This window comes from Hyla sarda, chromosome 11 (genome assembly GCF_029499605.1).
Source record: "Hyla sarda isolate aHylSar1 chromosome 11, aHylSar1.hap1, whole genome shotgun sequence".
NCBI classification, from domain to species: domain Eukaryota; kingdom Metazoa; phylum Chordata; class Amphibia; order Anura; family Hylidae; genus Hyla; species Hyla sarda.
The window spans coordinates 40,608,739-40,630,697 of NC_079199.1; the positions used below are offsets into that span (position 1 = coordinate 40,608,739).

The following is a 21,959-nucleotide window of genomic DNA, read 5'->3' on the forward strand; positions in this document are numbered from 1 at the left end:
CCTGACGCCTTTCGGAAAAACGCATGTCAATGCGAGTAGCTAGGTGAATGAGTTCATGTAGATTAGCAGGGATTTCTCGTGCGGCCAGAACATCTTTAATGTTGCTGGATAGTCCTTTTTTAAAGGTCGCGCAGAGGGCCTCATTATTCCAGGATAATTCTGAAGCAAGAGTACGGAATTGTACGGCATACTCGCCAACGGAAGAATTACCCTGGACCAGGTTCAACAGGGCAGTCTCAGCAGAAGAGGCTCGGGCAGGTTCCTCAAAGACACTTCGGATTTCCGAGAAGAAGGAGTGTACAGAGGCAGTGACGGGGTCATTGCGGTCCCAGAGCGGTGTGGCCCAAGACAGGGCTTTTCCAGACAGAAGGCTGACTACGAAAGCCACCTTAGACCTTTCAGTGGGAAACTGGTCCGACATCATCTCCAGATGCAGGGAACATTGGGAAAGAAAGCCACGGCAAAACTTAGAGTCCCCATCAAATTTATCCGGCAAGGATAGGCGTAGACCAGGAGCGGCCACTCGCTGCGGAGGAGGTGCAGGAGCTGGCGGAGGAGATGACTGCTGAAGCTGTGGTAGTAACTGCTGTAGCATAACGGTCAGTTGAGACAGCTGTTGGCCTTGTTGCGCTATCTGTTGTGACTGCTGGGCGACCACCGTGGTGAGGTCAGCGACAACTGGCAGAGGAACTTCAGCGGGATCCATGGCCGGATCTACTGTCACGATGCCGGCTGGCAGGTAGTGGATCCTCTGTGCCGGAGAGGGATTGGCGTGGACCGTGCTAGTGGATCGGTTCTAAGTCACTACTGGTTTTCACCAGAGCCCGCCGCAAAGCGGGATGGTCTTGCTGCGGCGGTAGTGACCAGGTCGTATCCACTAGCAACGGCTCACCTCTCTGGCTGCTGAAGATAGGCGCGGTACAAGGGAGTAGACAGAAGCAAGGTCGGACGTAGCAGAAGGTCGGGGCAGGCAGCAAGGATCGTAGTCAGGGGCAACGGCAGGAGGTCTGGAACACAGGCTAGGAACACACAAGGAAACGCTTTCACTGGCACAATGGCAACAAGATCCGGCAAGGGAGTGCAGGGGAAGTGAGGTGATATAGGGAAGTGCACAGGTGAACACACTAATTGGAATCACTGCGCCAATCAGCGGCGCAGTGGCCCTTTAAATCGCAAAGACCCGGCGCGCGCGCGCCCTAGGGAGCGGGGCCGCGCGCGCCGGGACAGGACCGAGGGAGAGCGAGTCAGGTACGGGAGCCGGGGTGCGCATCGCGAGCGGGCGCTACCCGCATCGCGAATCGCATCCCGGCTGGAAGCGGAATCGCAGCGCCCCGGGTCAGTGGATCTGACCGGAGCGCTGCAGTGGGGAGAGTGTAGCGAGCGCTCCGGGGAGGAGCGGGGACCCGGAGCGCTCGGCGTAACACATGTTTTGCTATACACATGTTTATTCCCTTTGTGTGTATTGGAACTAAACCAAAAAAAGGGAGGAAAAAAAGCAAATTGGACGTAATGTCACACCAAACTCCAAAAATGAGCTGGACAAAATTATTGGCACCCTTTCAAAATTGTGGAAAAATAAGATTGTTTCAAGCATGTGATGCTCCTTTAAACTCACCTGGGGCAAGTAACAGGTGTGGGCAATATAAAAAGCTCACCTGAAAGCAGATAAAAATGAGAGACGTTCACTTAGAACTGTCTGAGGATTGAGTACCAAAATTGTGGAAAAATATCAACAATCTCAAGGTTTCAAGTCCATCTTCAGTGATTTAGATTTGCCTTTGTCCACAGTGCTCAACATTATCAAGAAGTTTGCCACCTATGGCACTGTAGCTAATCTCCCTGAGCGTGGACGGAAGAGAAAAATTGATGAAAGGTGTCAACGAAGGATAGTCCGGATGGTGGATAAGCAGCCCCAAACAAGTTCCAAAGATGTTCAAGCTGTCCTGCAGGCTCAAGGAGCATCAGTGTCAGCACGAACTATCCGTCGACATTTAAATGAAATGAAACGCTATGGCAGGAGACCCGGGAGGACTCCACTTCTGACACAGAGACATAAAAAAGCAAGACTGCATTTTTCCAAAATTAACTTGAGTAAGCCAAAATCCTTCTGAGAAAACGTCTTATCGACAGATGAGACCAAGATAGAGCTTTTTGGTAAAGCACATCAGTCTACTGTTTACCGAAAATGGAATGAGGCCTACAAAGAAAAGAATACAGTACCTACAGTGAAATATGGTGGAGGTTCAATGATGTTTTGGGGATGTTTTGCTGCTTCTGGCACTGGGTGCTTTGAATGTGTGCAAGGCATCATGAAATCTGAGGATTACCAATGGATTTTGGGTCGCACTGTACAGTCCAGTGTCATAAAACTGGGTTTGCGTCCAAATTCTTTTGTCTTCCAGCAGGACAATGACCCCAAACTTACGTCAAAAAGCCCCCAGAAATGGATGGCAACTAAGCGCTGGAGAGTTTTGAAGTGGCCAGCAATGAGTCCAAATGTAAATCCCATTGAACACCTGTGGAGAGATCTTAAAGGGGTATATCGGGCAAAAACATTTTATTACCTATCCAAAGGATAGGGGACAAGATGTCTGATTGCGGGGGGTCTGCTGCTGGGACCCCTGCAATCTCCCTGCAGCACCCGCATTCTATGTGGGAGCTGCGTCTCCAGTTTCGGAAACCTCCGGGTTTCTGGGACTGGGGGCGTGACGCCATGCCGTGGGGATCAGATCAGCCAAGATGACGGAGGTCCCCTCACCTGCCTTGATCCGTCTCCAGGGGTCTTCTGCACTGATCTGCCTTCCAGCACACCAGAGCAGAAGATCGTCAATAATACTGATCAGTACCTAGCACTATGCATAGCACTAGACAGTATTAGCAATCTATTGCTAATGATTGTTATAAATAGTCCCGTATGGGGACTATAAAAGTGTAAAAATAAAACAAACAACAGATCGTGATGCAAAAAATTATCCCTCACACATCCCTGAATACGGAAAAATAAGAAAGTTAGAGGTGGTCAAAATAGGGCAATTTTAAACGTACTGATTTTGTAAAAAAAAAGGTTTGAGACTTTTTAAAAGCAGTACAATAGTAGAAATGTATGTAACCATGGCTATCATCATAATCGTATTGACCCAGAGAATAAATTTATACCGTAAAGTGTACAGCGTGAAAACGAAACCCCCCAAATTTGCAAAATTATGATTTTCGTTTACATTTCCTTACACAAACAATAATTTTTTGGGTTTACCATACATTTTAGGGTAAAACGTGATATCATTACAAAGTGCAACTGGTCATGCAAAAAAACAAGCCCTCATATGGGTCTGTGAATGGAAATATAAAAGAGTTATGAATTTTAGATGGCGAGGAGGAAAAAACAAAAACGCAAAAATAAAATTGGCTGTGTCCTTAAGATCAAAATTGGCTGTGTCCTTAAGGGGTTAAAATTGCTGCCCTTCCAGTAAGAGAGACCTGGAGCAGTTTTCAAAGGAAGAGTGGTGCAACATTCCGGCTGAAAGGTGTAAGAAGCTTATTGATGGTTATAGGAAGCGACTGATTTCAATTCTTTTTTCCAAAGGGTGTGCAACCAAATATTAAGTTAAGGGTGCCAATAATTTTGTCCAGACCATTTTTGGAGTTTGGTGTGACATTATGTCCAATTTGCTTTTTTTCCTCCTTTTTTGGGTTTATTTCCAATACACACAAAGGTAATAAACACGTGTATAGCAAAACATGTGTTACTGCAATTCATTTCTGTGAGAAATACTTCATTTTCTTGAAAAATTTCAGGGGTGCCAACATTTTCGGCCATGACTGTACACAACACAGGTGCTTCTATTGGAAATGTTACATGGAAAAAGCTTAAACAGATTTAAAGGATTTTTAAGTAGAAAGCTAAGATTTGTCCATTGATTTTTCTTTTGTATTTAGTGCTAGCCCTGAGGAGGTCAGTGGTTCCATGACCATTTCTTGGTTATGTTTTTCTTTTTTGTGATTCCTTATTTTCTGGAGATCTTTTTCTATTTTCTTTTCTGTATTTTTCAAAAGTGAAGTCAATAAGGTTATCAGTAGTGAAAGCCATGCAAGGCCAAATATGATCCAAAAGTACACCAAGGCCCGGTATCCTTCAAATGGGTGAGTACCTTTAGGTCCTAAAAATAAAAATATTCAATTCATTAAACAATTATGTACTGAGAGATATACAGTCTAAAATGATTTAGATAAATTCCAAAATGAATGTGTATTGTATCCTAAAATTATAGCAAAGAGTGTATTTGTATGATCAATTCATAGCAGAGCAAAGGGCACAAAGATGTTCAGAGTTTCCTATGTTCAGTTACACAGACTACTCAGGCTTGTAGATGTGGGAACAGTTTTGCATCTCTTCTAGCCAAAGAGGTCTATAACTCCATGCATGTTAGTGTTGTCTGGTTGAAAGTTAGCCACCTCTGCCAAAAGCTTCCTAAAAATGTGCGTGTAGTGTTACGTACAAATATATAAATATCATACACAAAGAAAAAACAAACAAAACACATACCAGATCCTACTACATAATCACCAAAGCCGATTGTGCTCAAGGAGATGAAGGAGTAGTAAACTCCTTCTTGGTATGTCCACTTTTCAGTCACCATAAAGAGCAATGGTGGTATTGCCAAAAAGACAATAACTCCAGTCACCAGGAAAAATAATATTGTCACAATTTTTGCCTTTCTCTAGAAGTAGAAAAAAAAAAGGAACAAATAAATAAATATATATATATATATAGATATATTTTAGTAGGGTTATGCACACAAAAAAGTAAGAGAAACAATCAATCTCTAAGCAATACCCATATGTACCAACAACTAGGCAGTAGTACATAAACGGTAAAAAAGTTCAAATTGTGTCAAAGATATGACTAAATCATAGCATAAAGACAACTTGACTGAAAATCATATAGCAAAGCCCTAGTTGAGAACACAAATTGCTGGTCTCCCAGCTAAATAAGTACAGTGGTCCCTCAAGTTACAATATTAATCAGTTTCAGGACGACCATTGTATGTTGAAACCATTGTATGTTGAGACCATAACTCTATAGAAACTTGGTAATTGGTTCTGAAGCCACCAAAATGTCATCCAAAAATAGGAAAAAGTGAGTATTAACCAAAAATAGGTAGATAACTAATATAGACAAAGCAAGTACTTACATATAGAAGTAAGAAAGAGCTGCTGGAAGCTGTAAATCAATGTCTATGTAGAGGACAGGACCTTAACCCCTTAACAACACAGGACTAAATGTACGTCCTGGTGCGGTAGTACTTAACGCACCAGGTCTTACATTTACGTCCTGTAAATGACCGTGAGCATCGGAGTGATGCTCTGGTCATGCGTGACAGTTCCCGGCTGCTGATAGCTCGTTTGTGTGGGGTAAATTGTCCTTGTAACTGCATTGGGGCGGATCGGGCTGCCTGAGGCTTTCTACCCAGATGCCTGTGCTAATGGGGCCTATCGGCTTGTTGTGCTACTTCTCCCCGTAACAATGGATTAACAATTACACTGACTTTACATATTTTACAGTACATGACAACAGCATATATACAATTTTTCCACCTTACGTGCTGGATCAGGCTATCAGGTACTTTCTGTGGCCACTCAGAAAATTCATGTGCACAGTGGACAGGAAACAATAAGCATTAAACAGGACACATCTTATAGACTAATATGGACTGAGTATAGGTATACTATACTAACAGTCCTATACTAAGCTAACAGTCCTATCTGAATACTGTACACTACGTTCTGTACACAAAATTGTGCAGTAGATAAACATTTTTCAAGACTAGACAATCCTGACGTAATAGTACGTTTTTACTATTGACTATAATATACATAAGTGTTATGTACACTAACTTAGTGCATTTTATGGCAATGATATATATATATATATATATATATATATATATATATATATATATATATATAAATATGTGTGTTTTTATTTATTTTACTTTTTATTTTTTGTACAGGATACTTCCTGCATGACTGCCATAGCTACAAGAAAACATTAGACACTATAAACATTTGTGCAACATTTTATGTACACTTTATTACAATGTGACCCCAGCGAATCAACTTCTTATCAACAGCAGATAATACATACATTTGTGCAATAGACAACAAAACAATAAATTACTCTATGGTGTGAGTTATAGTACCGCTCTACAGTTTCAGGTACTTAAGAGTTTGTAGTAAAGGATCTCGGCCGAAGCCGGGCACACAAGCTTATGAATTTTGGTTGCAGGTGTAGTTCTTCGCAAGTCCGCCATGTGCATTTCTTATGATGGAACCTGAAAAAAACAATAGTGGTACTCCACAAAACATTTTTAGTCTCTCAACTTGATAGTAGGAAAGAAAAAAATAAATCAATAGACATGTGACTTTATCCAGGAAACTTTCCATCCCAGCCTCGGAATGCTTCCTGGACTGGGACATATAGCGGGGACCACGGGACTGTGCCCCCTCCATAGGACTCACTCTGGTGTTCCATGACACCTGAGATACCCTTGAATCAGTGATGGTGGGGCTCACTGTTACCACCATCTGGACTGCAGCAGCTTGCACCACTGGGGGACAAATTGTTGTGCCTGTTGGGCTAGCCCAACCTACTCCTCAGCAGGAGTAGGCCAAGGCACTTTGGTTGGTGCCTGCTGGGTAGGCCAAACCTCCTTAATGCTAGGAGTAGGCCTGGGCACATCTGCAGACATCTTTCTGGCTCCTGGCATGTACTGAGGCGCCATCGCAGGAACCTCTGGCAGGAACTCTTCTTCTTGCTTGTCCTCGCCCTTCATCTTGGGGGCAGCAGACCAAACAGATCCGCATTCCAATCCTCAGAGGGAAAGTACACAAAGGGGGGCTGTGTAGGATTCTTGGGCCTGGTGACAGCTGCCGCCCATTCCCCTTGTGCACTCTGGATCAGAGTATACTCCACAATCTCCCCGTTCTCCAGAGAGTGAAGTTGAGCAGGGAGATAGTCCCTTTTTACTGCTCTTCGATTCACCAGAATAGTACCACCGTGACAGCAGTCCATGAGCATGCCAAACCCCCTGACTTTGTCAAACTTGATCACTGTAGCTCTGCACATTTCCAGGGGTGGCTCTCCGGGCTGTGGATGATCCAGCATCCGGATGTATAAATGTTCCAGATGTTTGGTGTCCCACTGTTGCACCACGCACATTTCATATGGTAATTCTATTGGGCCGTATTCGCGCCTCCTCTGGGCCCCCATCTCCTCCACTATTTCAGCCATATGAGCCTCCTTTCTAGCCTCTCGGACACTGCTGCTGGGACTGGGGGAGGCTCTTTTCCGGGCAGAGGGAGTAGGTACTGGTGCATGCACCAGATAAGTTGCAGCTCATCACCGAATACCTACTAGGGAAGTGGGGGTGATCTGGGGCGTACTGTGGACTTCTGGGCCTGGGGGTGGACTGTGGGCTAGACTGACTAGAGGGAGTAGAAAAGGCGGCTTCCGCCGGAGTACTCATGTCACACTCTTCTGTATGCAGCTCTGCCCAGGACCTCCAGGACCTCCAGGACCGATGATGAGGCAACAGTCACACTGGTGATGCCCCTCTGGATGATGCGGGTGTTCCGCCCTCAGGAGTTGCTGGCCACTGATCATCATCCTCCGGCAGCGGGACCTTCAAGCATGCCTCCGTTTCATCCAGCAACAGCTTCTGCAGCCGGTCTGCAAGCTCCTGGAACACTTGAGCTGCAGCCGCTACTACTTTTTGGGTGCTGAGCGCCATCTTGGAACTCACGGCCTTATGGTCTCTCGTACCTCCGCCATCTTGCTCTGCTCACCAGCTTTCTGCAGACTGCAGAGGTCAAGCTGCGTTTCTCCTTTTATATTGGGCTTCTGCAAGATGGCTGCCGACAGAAAGTTTGTCAGCAGTGAATCACTTACTTCTGCCCCCCAGCAACAAGGGGCGGACCTTTCTGGTCCCACTTCAGATTCGAGACTGCAATTTGACTTCCACGCCCAGGGGCAGGATGCTGACCTGCGCCGGACTTTTTTGCCCACTTTTCTTCCCCTGCTATAACCCCTTCAAGTACGGCAAACACTTTGCAACGCAGCATAGCTTCGGTATGGATTTTACACACGGTGGGCACAACCTCAATACTTTTCACAATGGCAGATAATTAACTTTTCTCCACCTCCCCTTCTATTTCACAACTACCTTCTAGCATAAGAGCTTTTACTGACAAAGTCCTGTACAAAACTGGCACAATTGCTGTTGCACGGATGTGCAGATTTTCGGCAATATAGACACAGTTCAGACTGGGGGGGTGGTATTTTCGCATAAGGTGCCCACCCGTATCCTGTTCGTAGGATGCCAAAAGTTGTGGTGAGGGTGTTGGAAGGGCAGATGTTGTTAACCCATAGGGCAGATGACATTAACCCTTTGTGTTCGTGATGCCAGGGCATGGTTATCCTCTACACCACCCGAGGTATGGGCACTGGTTCATGGGCCAGGCCTGGGTAATTAATCACTCTGATGCAAGGTTACGGAACAACAGCACTTTACTGAGGCAGACGGATCTTAAAGTCTTTACATCTCAGTTCAGGCCCAAGGAGATGCTCAGTGAACCTTAGGGAGCTTGTTGGCTCACTGGGACTTGTAGTAGACTTGCCTGATTTGTGCAACCCACGCTGACTTTAGTAATTTGACAGACTTGACCATATTGACTAGACTGGTCCCCTGTATTTGAGCTTACCGCCAGGCTTTGACTTTCACCTGCAGGGGTTATTGGTATTATGTGCGTGGCTGCGTGTTTATACCTTGGTCTCCCTCAGGAACACCAGACAACTCTTAGGTCTTCACTTGACTGTACCTCAGACTCATCTAAACTCCTCCCAGCTATATAAGGGAGCAATTTGGAGGAATCCCATAGGTCACCAACAAGTCACCTGTTCACTTGCACCTTCCTTGGTAACAGAGGCCTTAGAAACAAAATTTAAAGAGACAAATGCCTCAAAAGATTAACCAGCATATAACATAAGAGCATTTAACACTTTAGAGTCCTGAGGAGGGATGTGGACCCAGGGGAACACTGAAAGGGAAGCCCCCACACAGGACGGACAGGTGTACAGGATGACAACTTATGTACTGGGCCACCACACAATAAGAGACAAATTATATATGTATTAGAATGAAAACAGTAATTAACCAAAATGATAAACAAAATAAGTTGAACAGATATCATTAATGTTATTAAAAAATAAAATAAGGTCTATCATGGTATTATGGTGATATGGCGTTACTAGCGATTCCTTAAAAAAAAAAACTTCCTGCACTTTTTCCACAGCAGGAAAACTGTTCCCATTAGCAGGAGTCTTGCAGGACCAGCCCTTGAGTGGACATCTTGAGTTCCTATACTTTTTTTTCTAAGGGCTTGACCCCTTGTATTAGATTACATTTTAGAGTTTATTTCCAAAAAAGGTCTGCTTTCACACCACGTTTTCAGTCTACGGTTTTAGGTCCAGTCACAAAACCGGATACGGGGCAGAAATGAGCCGACCGGAGTCAAACGGTGACTCCGGTCAGCTCATTAAAGTCAATGGATTTCAGCGCCGGTCCAACTGGGGTACGGGGGTGCACGGTTTTCCCCTCCCCAGCCGGATCGGCTTCCGTAGGCTGAAAACGTGGTGTGAAAGCACCCTAAGTTTTTGTATTACTGTAAAGTCGAATAAAACTCAGAAGCTGAAAAGTCAGGTGTAGCTACAGTCAACCTGGCACTACTCTCATCACAAAAGTCCAACAAGCTTTGTTGCTGGACATAAGGAGAGATTTATCAAAACCTATGCAAAGGAAAATTTGCCCAGTTGCCCATAGCAACCAATCAGATTGCTTGTTTCATTTTGCAGAGGCCCTGTTAAAAATTAAAGAAGCGAGCTGATTGGTTGCTATGGGCAACTGGGCAACTTTTCCTCTGCACATGTTTTGATAAACCTCCCCCATAGAGTGAGATTAATCAAACCCTGTCTAAAGGAAAAGTTGCTGAGTTGCCCATAGCAACCAATCAGATAGCTTCTTTCATTTTTCAGAGGTATTTTCAAATATGAAAGAAGCGATCTGATTGGTTACTATTGGCAACTTTTCCTCTGGACAGGTTTTGATAAATCTCCCCTAAAGTGTTGTTTGCATTTCTTGAGATAAAGAGCGGATTCTATATGATAGATTGTGATAGTGATAGAACCCTGCAGACAACTTCCTGTGCATAAATGTTTTTTGTAGTAAAGGTCATAATCATAAACTTAGTTGTTACCTTTTCCATACCCTTCCTGTGCAGACTCTTTCCAAGCCCTTTACAACAGCAGGACAGCCTATTGCCAACCTGGCTAAGAACAATGACATTCAAGGGGATTCCAAATAAGGCATAAAACACGCAGAAGATCTGTCCACCCGCAGTTTTGGGTGCAATAGTTCCATATCCTAAAAAAAAAAAAAGGAAGTCTTTTTGAGAATTATGTATATTACATTTCATAAGGAGAATAGGTAGCTCAACAGATATGAATACAGATTCTAATGAGTACAGGTTAAAGGTTGTCTGCCCAATACAACCTCAATAAAATGAAGAGATAAAGTAAGAGGTTACCGTTCTCAAGCTAGATTCTGTGTGTGAGGAGTGTAAAATAATAACTGCTGAGAGAAATATTTGAATATTGATAATAAATTGTGTTTATTAATATAAATTTATATACATAGATATATAAATATATAAATAAATTTGTGCTATATGTGTGGTGTCTGCAGGGTCCATGCAGACCACCCACAAAACACTAAAAAAGGTTTTATAAAATTTTTTAAACATAGATAATAGAATAAAATCTAAATAAAAAAATTAAAGAGTGCAAATGTTTATGCCGCTGGCTTGTTAGCTCATATGCTGTGGAGCTATATGCATCTACCGTAATAGAAAAACATAAGATGCTTGGTGGGGATATGTATACAGTGGTCCCTCAAGTTACAATATTAATTGGTGCCAGGAAGACCATTGTATGTTGAAACCATCGTATGTTGAGACCATAACTCTATGGAAACCTGGTAATTGGTTCTGAAGCCACCAAAATGTCATCCAAAAATAGGAAAAGGTGAGGATTAAAGATAAATAAGTAGATAACTAATACAGATAAAGCAAGTCCTTACATATAAAAGTAAGAAAGATCTGCTAAGAGCTGTAAATCACTGTCTATTTCAGTGTTTCCCAACCAGGGCGCATCCAGCTGTTGCAAAACTACAACGCCCAGCATGCCCGGACAGCCAAAGGCTGTCCGGGCATGCTGGGAGTTGTAGTTTTGCAACAGCTGGAGGCAACCTCTTTGGGAAACACTGGTCTATGTACAGAACAGAAGCTTCTTCAGGGTCCTGTACAGAACATGCAATATCCTAAAAAAAAAGGAAAATGGAGCCACCCTCACCTGATGCCCAAAGGAGAAGCTAACCCTGGCACAGGTAAAGAGTACAGAACATGTAATACCTCCCTGTACTGTAGGGGGCGCTACCAGACACCAGTCAGTGCATGCACTTTAGGAATACAGGGGTTTTACCAGTGAAATATCCATTCTGATTGGTCGGTTCTTCCAGCCATTGACACGTTTCACAGATTCCATAGCATTGTATGTTGAGTTGTCTGGTTTCAAGTTACAATGCTCCAGAAAAGACCATTGTATGTTGATGCCATTGTAAGTTGAGGGATCACTGTATATGTTATGACAGGCAATATTGTAAATTGCGCATTTCTATACAGTATATTTTATTTTGCCCACATCAAAGTTTCCTTTTGATGCCTGTGGGAAAGAAATTCCTGGGTACTTATTGTACCCTGATAAAAATGCCTGTCAACGGAGTATAGTCCTTTGGCGCTATGCACCGTCCTGAATGTCCTGTGTACTGGATCTTACATTAAATGCCTTCTATGAAGGCTGATGTGATGTGATATTGGCGCTATCCGCCGTTCCTTATTGCTGTTAAGAAGATAGTGTTATACAGTTGGGTGAGCAGCGCCAGCTGTATAACATTATCTTTTTTACAGCACTAAGGCTAAGTTTCCACTTGGTTTTTTTTCTGGCAGTTTTTGGAGAACTGCCACTGCAGTTTTTGACCCAAAGTCAGAAGTGGATCCTTAAAAGGGTACTCCGCCCCTAGACATCTTATCCCCTCTCCAAAGGATAGGGGATACAATGTCAGATCGTTGGGGTACCGCTGCTGGGGACCCCGGGGATCGCTGCTGCCGCACCCTGCTATCATTACTGCGCAGAGCGAGTTCGCTCTGCTCGTAATGACGGGCAATACAGGGGCCGGAGCATCGTTACGTCACGGCTCCGCCCCTCGTGACATCGCGGCCCGCCCCCGTCAATACAAGTAAATGGGAGGGGGCGTGGCGGTCGTCACGCCCCCTGCCATAGACTTGCATTAAGGGGACGGGCCGTGATGTCATGAGGGGCCGAGCCATGACGTCATGCTGCTCCGGCCCCTGTATCGCCCGTCATTACGCACAGAGCAAACTCGCTCTGCGCAGTAATGATAGCGGGGTGCTGCAGCGGCGATCCCCGGGTTCCCCAGCAGCAGGACCGCGGCGATCTAACATCTTATCCCCTTTAAGGGAGGAGAAGTGTACGTCCTTCCTTTATATGGCCTATTCCTTTAGAATACACTTCTGGCTTTGGCTCAAAAACTGCAGTGGCAGATATCCAAAAACTGGCAGAAAAAAAAAAACAAGTGGAAACTTAGCCTATGGAACGGCGCATAGCGCCGATATCGCATCAGCCTATCCCACAGTGGGATCTTATCTCCTTTGGATAGGCGATAAGATGTCTAGGTGCGGAGTACCCCTTTAAGAAACTCTCCAGGAACCTCTTACATCCATTTTAACATTTCTTTTGGAGAAGATAACTTAGCTCCCATAAGTATAGAAAACAAGCAATACAGTGATAACATGTCACAAAGTATAATAGGAATGGTGCTTACCAACAGTGGTTACCACAGTACCAGCAAAAAAGAAGGAGCTGCTGAGATCCCAGTTTGTCTGCTTCTGTGAAGTTCCATTTAGTAAAGGGTTTACCCCATGTTTAACTGCATCTGCAATAACCTGTTCTTGAGAGAAAGCTCCATTTTACCATCATTCAGACTATATTCTTTTTGCTAAAAGAGCAAGGAAGGCAGATGTTACAATAATGCCTCCTCTATAGGTAATACTGATGCCTGTAAAAGCATGCCACAATATGCGTATATATAGACATATATGGCACAAGATGCATATATATAACTACTCTTGCTAGTGGGGGGGGGGGGGGGGGCACAGTTTCTCCTTTTTGTACCTATTTTAACTCTGCTCCTAAGCCACCGGTTCGGGACCAACAGTTCTGTACTTATGGCTCAGCATGAAAAGTTAAAGGGATTCTCCACTGTGAACAACTTATACTTGTTATAAAGGCCCTTTTGAAAATAAGATAAGAAAAAAATAAGCAGATCGCAAAGTGTTCCCCTGCTGGGACTCGAATGGATCAGATGTAATTTGTGGATAAAATTGGCAGTAAGTGTTCAGCTTCCTTGCAGCACCACCGCAGAGGAGATTATAGAGGTATTCCAACTTAAAACACCTATTCACAGTATAACAAAAACAGAGCTGATTTCTTCCAAAACAGCACCACCCTTGTGCTCAGGTCATTTGTCCTATTGCAGCTCAGTTTTATTGAAGTGAAAGAAGCCAAGTTATAATACCACACACAACCTGAGGACAGATGTGGTGCGGTTTTGGTAGAAAGGAGTAAATTAGGTTTTTCCTGTACACCAATTTCTGGAATCACTTCTCTCCTGACAAAAAATGGAGAACTCCGTTAAGGTTACACTGAAAGGACAAGACATTAGAGATCACAAGTAGTAGTACTGCATCCAACAAGATGAGAATTCCAAGTCACTCCCAAGATTTCATGGACAGGGACAGGGAATTGTTCAGCACTATGCTACTCTAAAGGATTAAAAAGATGACTTAAAGGGGTACTCCGGTGGAAAACTTTTTATTTATTTTTTAAATCAACTGGTGGCAGAAAGTTAAACAGATTTGTAAATTACTTCTATTAAAAAATCTTCATCCTTCCAATACTTATTAGCTGCTGAATACTACAGAGAAAATGATTTTCTTTTTGAAACACAGTGCTCTATGATGAATCATGAGCACAGTGCTCTCTGCTGACATCTCTGTCCATTTTAAGAACTGTCCAGAGTAGGAGAAAATCCTACTGGACAGTTCCTAAAATGGACAGAGATGTTAGCAGAGAGCACTGTGCTCGTGATGTCAGCAGAGAGAACTGTGTTCCAAAAAGAAAATAATTTTCCTCTGTAGTATTCAGCAGATAATAAGTACTGGAAGGATTAAGATTTTTTTAATAGAAGTAATTTACAAATCTGTTTAACTTTCTGGCACCAGTTGATTTTGATAAAAAAAAAAAAAAAGTTTTCCACGGAGTACCCCTTTAACAGTTCGGAATTAGAATCTAAACTTGTATATTAGTCTATGTTCTAAAACCATCTTAAAATAATCTGTGAGTGTAATATCTCTTGCTTTGGTGGCATCTCATCCCCATCCATCTAACCCAAGAAAGGACATTCTTAGAAGACAAATTCTTGCCAAGGCAGTGGGCACTGTATACTTTACATGTATTAAAGGGGTACTCCGGTGACATTTTTTTTTTTCTTGAATTAGCTGATGTCAGAAAGTTAAACAGATTTGTAAATTACTTCTATTAAAAAATCTTAATCCTTCCTGTACATATTAGCTGCTGAATACTACAGTGGAAATTATTTCCCATTTGAAACACAGAGCTGTCTGCTGATATCATGAGCACAGTGCTCTCTGCTGACATCTCTGTCCATTTTAGGAACTGTCCAGAGTAAAAGGAAATCTCCATAGCAAACATATGCTGTTCAGGACAGTTCCTAAAATGGACAGAGATATCAGCAGAGAGCACTGTGCTCACGATGTCAGCAGACAGCTCTGTGTTTCAAAAAGAAAAGAATTTCTGCTGCAGTATTCAGCAGCTAATAAGTACAGGAAGGATTAAGATTTTTTGATTGAAGTAATTTACAAATCTGTTTAACTTTCTGGCACCAGTTGATTTAAAAAAAAATAATAATAATTCACCGGAGTACCCCTTTAAGACGTCTTATTCTTGGCATAGCACTTGACATCAATATGACTGATAAGCTTGGAAGAAAATACTGTAAAATGTTCTTACATTAATGAGATGTTCCAGGGCATCATGTGTAAGGCAAGTGTAATTCTTCAGAAAGTCCAACCTGTGCTGCTCTGTTTTCACCTGCACCTCTGTCTCCGCACCTTGTTCCAACATCTGAAACACCATGGCACCTGCCAACAGGTACCCAAAAAATCCACCAGCTAAGAGGGCATTTTTAATAAGTCCAGGAGACATCCTCAAGTTGTCTTCTTCACATCCGCTCAGCTTCTGTCTTCTGACTGTGAGAAACAGGAAAACTAGTTATTATTTCTGTCCTTGTGAGTCTTGGGAATTCGAGTTGATAATTCAAGAAATCTGTATGTCACAGGGGGTGACCAAGGGACGAGCAACAATGACGTGACATGAGCCCGGGTGGAGCTAGCTGCAGCTCACCCTTCTCAAACTTTGTACTTTGAATTCTGACACAGTTTGCATTTCCAGTCAGCAAATAGATATACAGGACAGTGAGCATTACATAATATGTTTAAACAGAGTAAAATGAATGAACCAAGGCATCTATTGGGCGTATCCACGTCTATTGTCCCTAGATAGAGACATGGTGCTATTTATTTGCATTGTCATAGTGTCTAGGGCAGTCTTTCCCAATCAGTGTGCATCCGGCTGTTGCAAAACTACAACCCCCAGCATGCCCGGACAGCCTTTGGCTGTCCGGGCATGCTGGGAGTTGTAGTTTTGCAACAGCTGGAGATTCACCGGTTGGGCTACACTGGTCTATAGGGGCTTCAGAGAACAATACTTATAGGCAACTTATTGTAATACTACTTGTTGTTTATTAAAGGGGTTGCCCTCTTATGTAAATAAAATAAAGCACATTAAAAAAGTCATAGACATTATTAGGGTCTAAGTTCAGAGTCCCCAAAAATTCTTTCTAAAACCAAAGGTAATCTAAGCTAATAGTAAATGGTGCAGCTTAGGTGCCTACTACTTAGTGGCGGGCACAGAGAGGGACTATTGCACAGAGAGGGATTAGTGGGAGCACTGGTACTGTACTTAGTGGAAGAGGGGGCAGAGAGGACACTTTTAGTGAGGGGGCAGTATTACATAGTGGGTGGCACAAAGAGGTCACTATTACCTAGTGGGGGAAACAGATATGCACTATAACATAGTGGGAGAGCACAGAGTGGGCAGTATTACCATCTGGGGCACAAAGAAGACACTATTTCCTTCTCTGAGGCTGGGGGCACAATTACCTAGTGGGGGCACAGATGGGGACACTATTATCTAGTGGGGCTGCAGAGAGAGCAGTATTATAATGTAGGAGACACAAAGGGGGCACTATAACCTTTTGGGGGCACAGAGGAGGCACTGTTACCTTCTGGGGGCACAGGGAGGCACCATTAACTAGTTGGAGCATAGAGGGGGCACTGTTACTGTATCTAGTGGAAGGGGTACAGGGGGGGGGGGGTGGCACCATTATCAAGTGGGGGCACAGAGGAAGGACTATTACCTTTTGTGGTGGAAACAGAGGGGCTAATATAACCTTGTGTGGGTTTATGGTCACACAGAAAGTTATTACTATGGCAGAGGCACAAAGTGGGGCAAAAGAAGGACTCTATTATATTGTAGGGCATAAAGGGACCATTATTAACATGTAGGGGCAGCTTTTCTTTGCACCCTGGGGGAATTGGAGTACTTTTTGGGGCACAAAGAAGCCATTCATAGTTTGTGGGGCAACAAAAGAGGCATTGTGGTAGCAGCGGAAAATGGCATGGCAGTCTGCAACAGAGAGAAAGGATAACCAAAGTGAATGATGTAATTCAGAAACAACATAACTCGTGAGTCACTGACTGTAACTGCACTGTAATCACTTATTTGTGAAGATTAAAATATCCAACACACTGCAGTAATCATCAGTCTGTCAATTACAAGATCCAGAAATTTAGTTTATAGACAGCACATGGGGTAGGGGCGCAATCTTATTGGTTGCTATGGGCAACTGCACCACTCTTCCACTCCACAGGTTTTGATCTCCCTGATACTTTCTATTTTTCTTCTGTTCTTTAGTAGTGTGCTGGCAGAAACCCCAGAGCGGCCTCTAATTTTTGCTGTTAAATGGTCACTCTCATTAAAACTAATTTTTGCTATTGCACTCCTTATGGTAAATAAAAAAGATTTCTAATATACTTCGTTTAAAAAAATGAAGTTTTCTATGTTTTATTTGTGCTTAAAAAAGCTCAAGAGCACTTTTGAACCGAAGTCCAAACACAGAAAGTGCAGCCTGTAGTGCTGAGGGGGTGTGTCCAGCCTCATCCAATCATAGCTCTTCTCACACTTAACTGCCATATGCTGTTGGTTGGACACCCCCCAGGCTGCACTTCCTGTGTTTGGGCTTCGGCCCTAAGTCTGTGTATGAGTTGGGGGGAAATGTGCTCTTGAGCTTTTTAAAGGGTACCTCTCATCAAAAAAACTTTTGATATATTATAGATGAATGTATGCAGAATAACTTCTCAATTGCATGTTATTAAAAAATATGCTTCTTTCTATTTAATTTTCCACTTTGAAGAAATGACCACTAGGGGTCTCTCTACCAGTCCTGGCAGCAAGCATTTCAGACTCATGCTGGAGTCCTAAACACTACGAGCTGCCAGTCTGCTTTGTTCACAAAGGAGAACACTCAGAGCTGCCAGCCTACTTTGTTCACAGCCTGTTTGGCTGTGAACAAAGCAGGCTGGCAGCTCTCAGCGTTTAGGACTCCAGCATGAGTCAGAAATGCTTGCTGACAGGACTGATCGGGAAAAATACAATAGAAAGAAGCATATTTTTCATTAACATGCTATAGATAAGTTATTCAACATTCATTAATCTAAAATATATCAAAAGTTTATTTGATGAGAGGTACCCTTTAAGCACAAATAAAACATGGAAAATTTAATTTTTTATTAAACAAAGTATATTAGAAATATTTTTTATTTACCATATGGAGTGCAATAGCAAAAATTTGTTTTAATGAGCGTGCCCATTTAAGAGTACTTTAGCAGCTTTGTACTAGCAAACAATGCAGATCTCAGTGCTCAGATTCTCTAACCAACAAAAACGTATATGTCTGGTATGAGATGACAGCAGTTTCCTGTAATTGGACATATGCTTTGTTTAAAAGTTACATTTATTTTATATATACTTTGTGGTTCATATACTAACCTTTCCATGCAATCCTCTGTGAGCTGAACCGCCTTGATTTAGTCTACACCAGTGTTTCCCAACCAGGGTGTCTCCAGCTGTTGCAAAACAGGCTGTCCGGGCATGCTGGGAGTTGTAGTTTTGCAACAGCTGGGGGCACCCTGATTGGGAAACACTGGTCTACACTAATACATAATGGGCCTCATTTACTAAGGCTTTTACGAGTAGATTTTCTTGAATTTTTTGGGTTGCATGTGCCGTGCGCCAGAAGTTCCGATAAAAAATAAATAAAAAAACCTTCTAACTCTCCACTTTGGTCAGAAAACCCTACAAAGGGGTGTGACCATCAGAGAAAATGGACGTGTCTAAAAAAAACTTACATTTTCTAAAGAAACCTACAAATGTACTAATGTTTCCACATAAAAGGTGGTGGATTTGAGCTCTGAAAAACCTGACAGCTCAGAACATGAAAAGCAAAAGCCAAATACAAGATACAATAGCAAATACCATGGAAAAATACCTGTCGGAAACAAAAACCACAAATAAAACTACACTCCACTCTCAATAAATGCGAGCCAATGTTTTGGACAGGAGTGATATCGCTTAGACTCTGTATTCATTGGGGGAGATTTATCAAAACCTTTGTAGCGGTAGAGTGGTGTAATTTCTCATAGCAACCAATCAGATTGCTTCCTTCATTTTTAACCCCTTAAGGACCCAGCCCTTTTTCACCTTAAGGACTGAGCCCTTTTTCGCAATTCTGACCACCCTTAATTTACGCATTAATAACTCTAAAACGCTTTCACCGAATATTCTGATTCTGAGAATGTTTTTTCGTGACATATTCTATTATTTTGTGGTAAATTTTTGTTGTTACTAGCATCCTTTTTTTGGTGAAAAATCCCCAAATTTCATGAAAATTTTGAAAATTTAGCATTTTTCTAACTTTGAAGCTCTCTGCTTGTAAAGAAAATGGACATTCCAATTAAATGTTATTTTTATTCACAAATACAATATGTCTACTTTATGTTGGCATCATAATATGGACATATTTTTACTTTTAGAAAAAATTAGAGGGCTTCAAAGTAGAGCAGCAATTTTCAAACATTCCATGAAAATTGCAAAATCTGAAGGGACAGATGTTACAGAACTACAACTCCCAGCATGCCTGGGCAGTCTAGGCATGCTGAGAGTTGTAGTTTGGAAACATCTGGAGGGCTACCGTTTGGGCACCACTGTAACAATGGTCTCCAAACTGTGACCCTCCAAATGTTGCAAAACTACAACTCCCAGCATGCCCAGACAGCCTTTGGCACCCACCGTCGTTTCCCTACCTGCGCCGTGATCTCCGCAGTCTCCAGCGACGATCGGCGGTCCCCACGCATCTTCTCCTCCAGGTACAGGCCTCCATCTTCTCCCCACGTTCTGCCCGACATCCAGGGGTGGGCAGAATGGGGGGTTGCCATGGCAACCCACTGTCCTGCGCTGCCACTGGTCAGAACTCAGTTCTGACTAATGGCAGGGGATAGGAGGAGATTGCAGCACTACGACCTCGCTCCTCTCCCTCAGGATGATTGGGGCTGTCACTGACAGCTCCGATTATCCCTATTTTCCGGGTGATCGGGTCACCAGAGACCCGATCAGCCCGGAATAGCAGAAAATCGCATGTCTGAATTGACATGCAATTTTCTACGATCACCGACATGGGGGGGGGGGGGTCTCAGGAATGATATCAGCAGGCATCCCGGTCCGGTCCCCAACCGGCTAGTGGCGAGGGCCGGAATTCCCGCGGGCGTATGCATATGCCCCATGTCCTTAAGGATTCGGGATGCAGGGCGTATGCTTACGCCTGGCGTCCTGAAGAGGTTAAAGGGGATTGTGAAAAATGAAAGAAGCTATCTGATTGGTTGCTATTGGCAACTGCACCACTCTTCCTCTACACAGGTTTTGATAAATCTCCCCCACTGTGTCTGAGCACTAAATTTGTCACATACATTGGTGTAAGTTTCGGACGTTTATGTCAAATATATCCACAGGACCTTTTTTTGTATTGTTTATTAAAGCACAGCAGATGGCACTCTCCTATACAGTGGGCAACCGCAAAGAAAAACATAAACTGTACAATATATGTTTTTTAAATATAGTGGCCACTGTTTGGTTATATAGTGGGATATATCAGAGCCTTCTGTCCAAAGGTATATGTCAGCAGCTTTATTACAGCCGCTTAAATAACAAATGTCCCCTATCAATTTTATCCATGGGCATCTCATATTTTACAGTATATATCAAGAGTCATCACAGTCCCAAAATTGTAGCCAAAGGAAAATCTTAAGATGCCCTGATAAGCTTCTACAGTCATATTTGATGCCAGTTTCCAGAGGAAGTCTTCTGTGTGTTCAACAATGGCTCTTCATGTAGACAATGGCAGGTGCCAAGATGAACGCCAATACAAGCACCCAGACGCTATTTTTATATTTTAAGAAAATTAAAGGAAATCTCTATTGAATGAATGATGAATGATTATTTGGCTCTTTAAGAATATGTTTCCATCAATATAGCCTTGCACCTTTTTTTATTTTGTTTCACAATGTCCACAATATTGGACAAAGATTTTTACCTGAACACAGAAAAAGGCATGCAAAAGAGACATAGAGGGACAGAGATTGCTGGATGGAGGAGAGATCAGTACAGTCTGTATTCTCCATAATTGACACACAGCCTTTTTTGTTTTAATAGCAGTGCATCATAAAAGAAACTGCTGCGTGAGCGATTATTCATTTATTAGTGAAAAGTGTAGTTTTTAATCCACAGCACTAGATGGCGATATTACATTAATTCAAATGATGCCATTCCAGAATGACAATAAAAAAAGAGGCAGAGAATATGTTAGGGTGATTGTCCACCACGATTTGTGCAACCAGCAGCTGGTTCAGGAGAATTTCAAAACCACCAATGCTATATCTCTGCCTGATCAGTGCCCAGTGTGTACCCTATTCATTTCAGTCAGCAAATGACTCTGGTTGGCTCATTTTCTAACCGTATCTAACCCAGACTGAAAAACGCAGGAGACCACCATTTTCAGTTTGGGTCTAAAGCCGGATATGGTCCGAAAATGAGCTGTCCGGAGTCATAGATTTGGCAGCAGATGGTTTTAATTCTCCCAGATGCACAAATCGCTGTGTTCATGCCCCCTTACCAGCGTTACCCTAATACAAAACTTATCACCTGTGAACATGATAGTGATTAGTATCTGATCAGTGGGGGTCCGACCACTGGGACCCCACCGATCATGAGAATGGGGATCCCTTGTCCCCTATGTGAATGGAATTGTGGCCAAGCATGTGGTCTGCTGGGTAATTAACTCTCTATAGAGTTGACAATGATGGCAAAGTGAACACCGAAAAAAATACCTTACTAGAATATAAGTAACTGTGCACTGGAAACTGATAACACCGAAGAAAAAACATGCACAGGGCTATGATGGTAATGTTTTAACCCCTTAAGGACCCATGACGTATGCATACGTCTCCGCACCCTGGGA

General features: G+C 43.0%; 1 protein-coding gene across 3 annotated transcripts in view; it reads right to left on the minus strand.

Annotated features, from left to right (window-relative positions):
• Nucleotides 1-3,779: 3,779 nt before the first annotated feature.
• Nucleotides 3,780-21,959, minus strand: part of LOC130295786 (potassium channel subfamily K member 16-like) — a 107,211-nt gene continuing 89,031 nt past the window's right edge. For all 3 annotated transcript variants that reach the window (XM_056546910.1, XM_056546909.1, XM_056546908.1), the window contains 5 exons: nt 15,281-15,519; nt 13,014-13,134; nt 10,312-10,478; nt 4,544-4,718; nt 3,780-4,157 (listed from right to left, as the gene is read on the minus strand). In XM_056546910.1, coding sequence (XP_056402885.1) covers nt 3,901-4,157; nt 4,544-4,718; nt 10,312-10,478; nt 13,014-13,134; nt 15,281-15,475 — 915 coding nt within the window. In that variant the 5' untranslated portion in view covers nt 15,476-15,519 and the 3' untranslated portion in view covers nt 3,780-3,900. The remainder of the gene's footprint in view (nt 4,158-4,543; nt 4,719-10,311; nt 10,479-13,013; nt 13,135-15,280; nt 15,520-21,959) is intronic.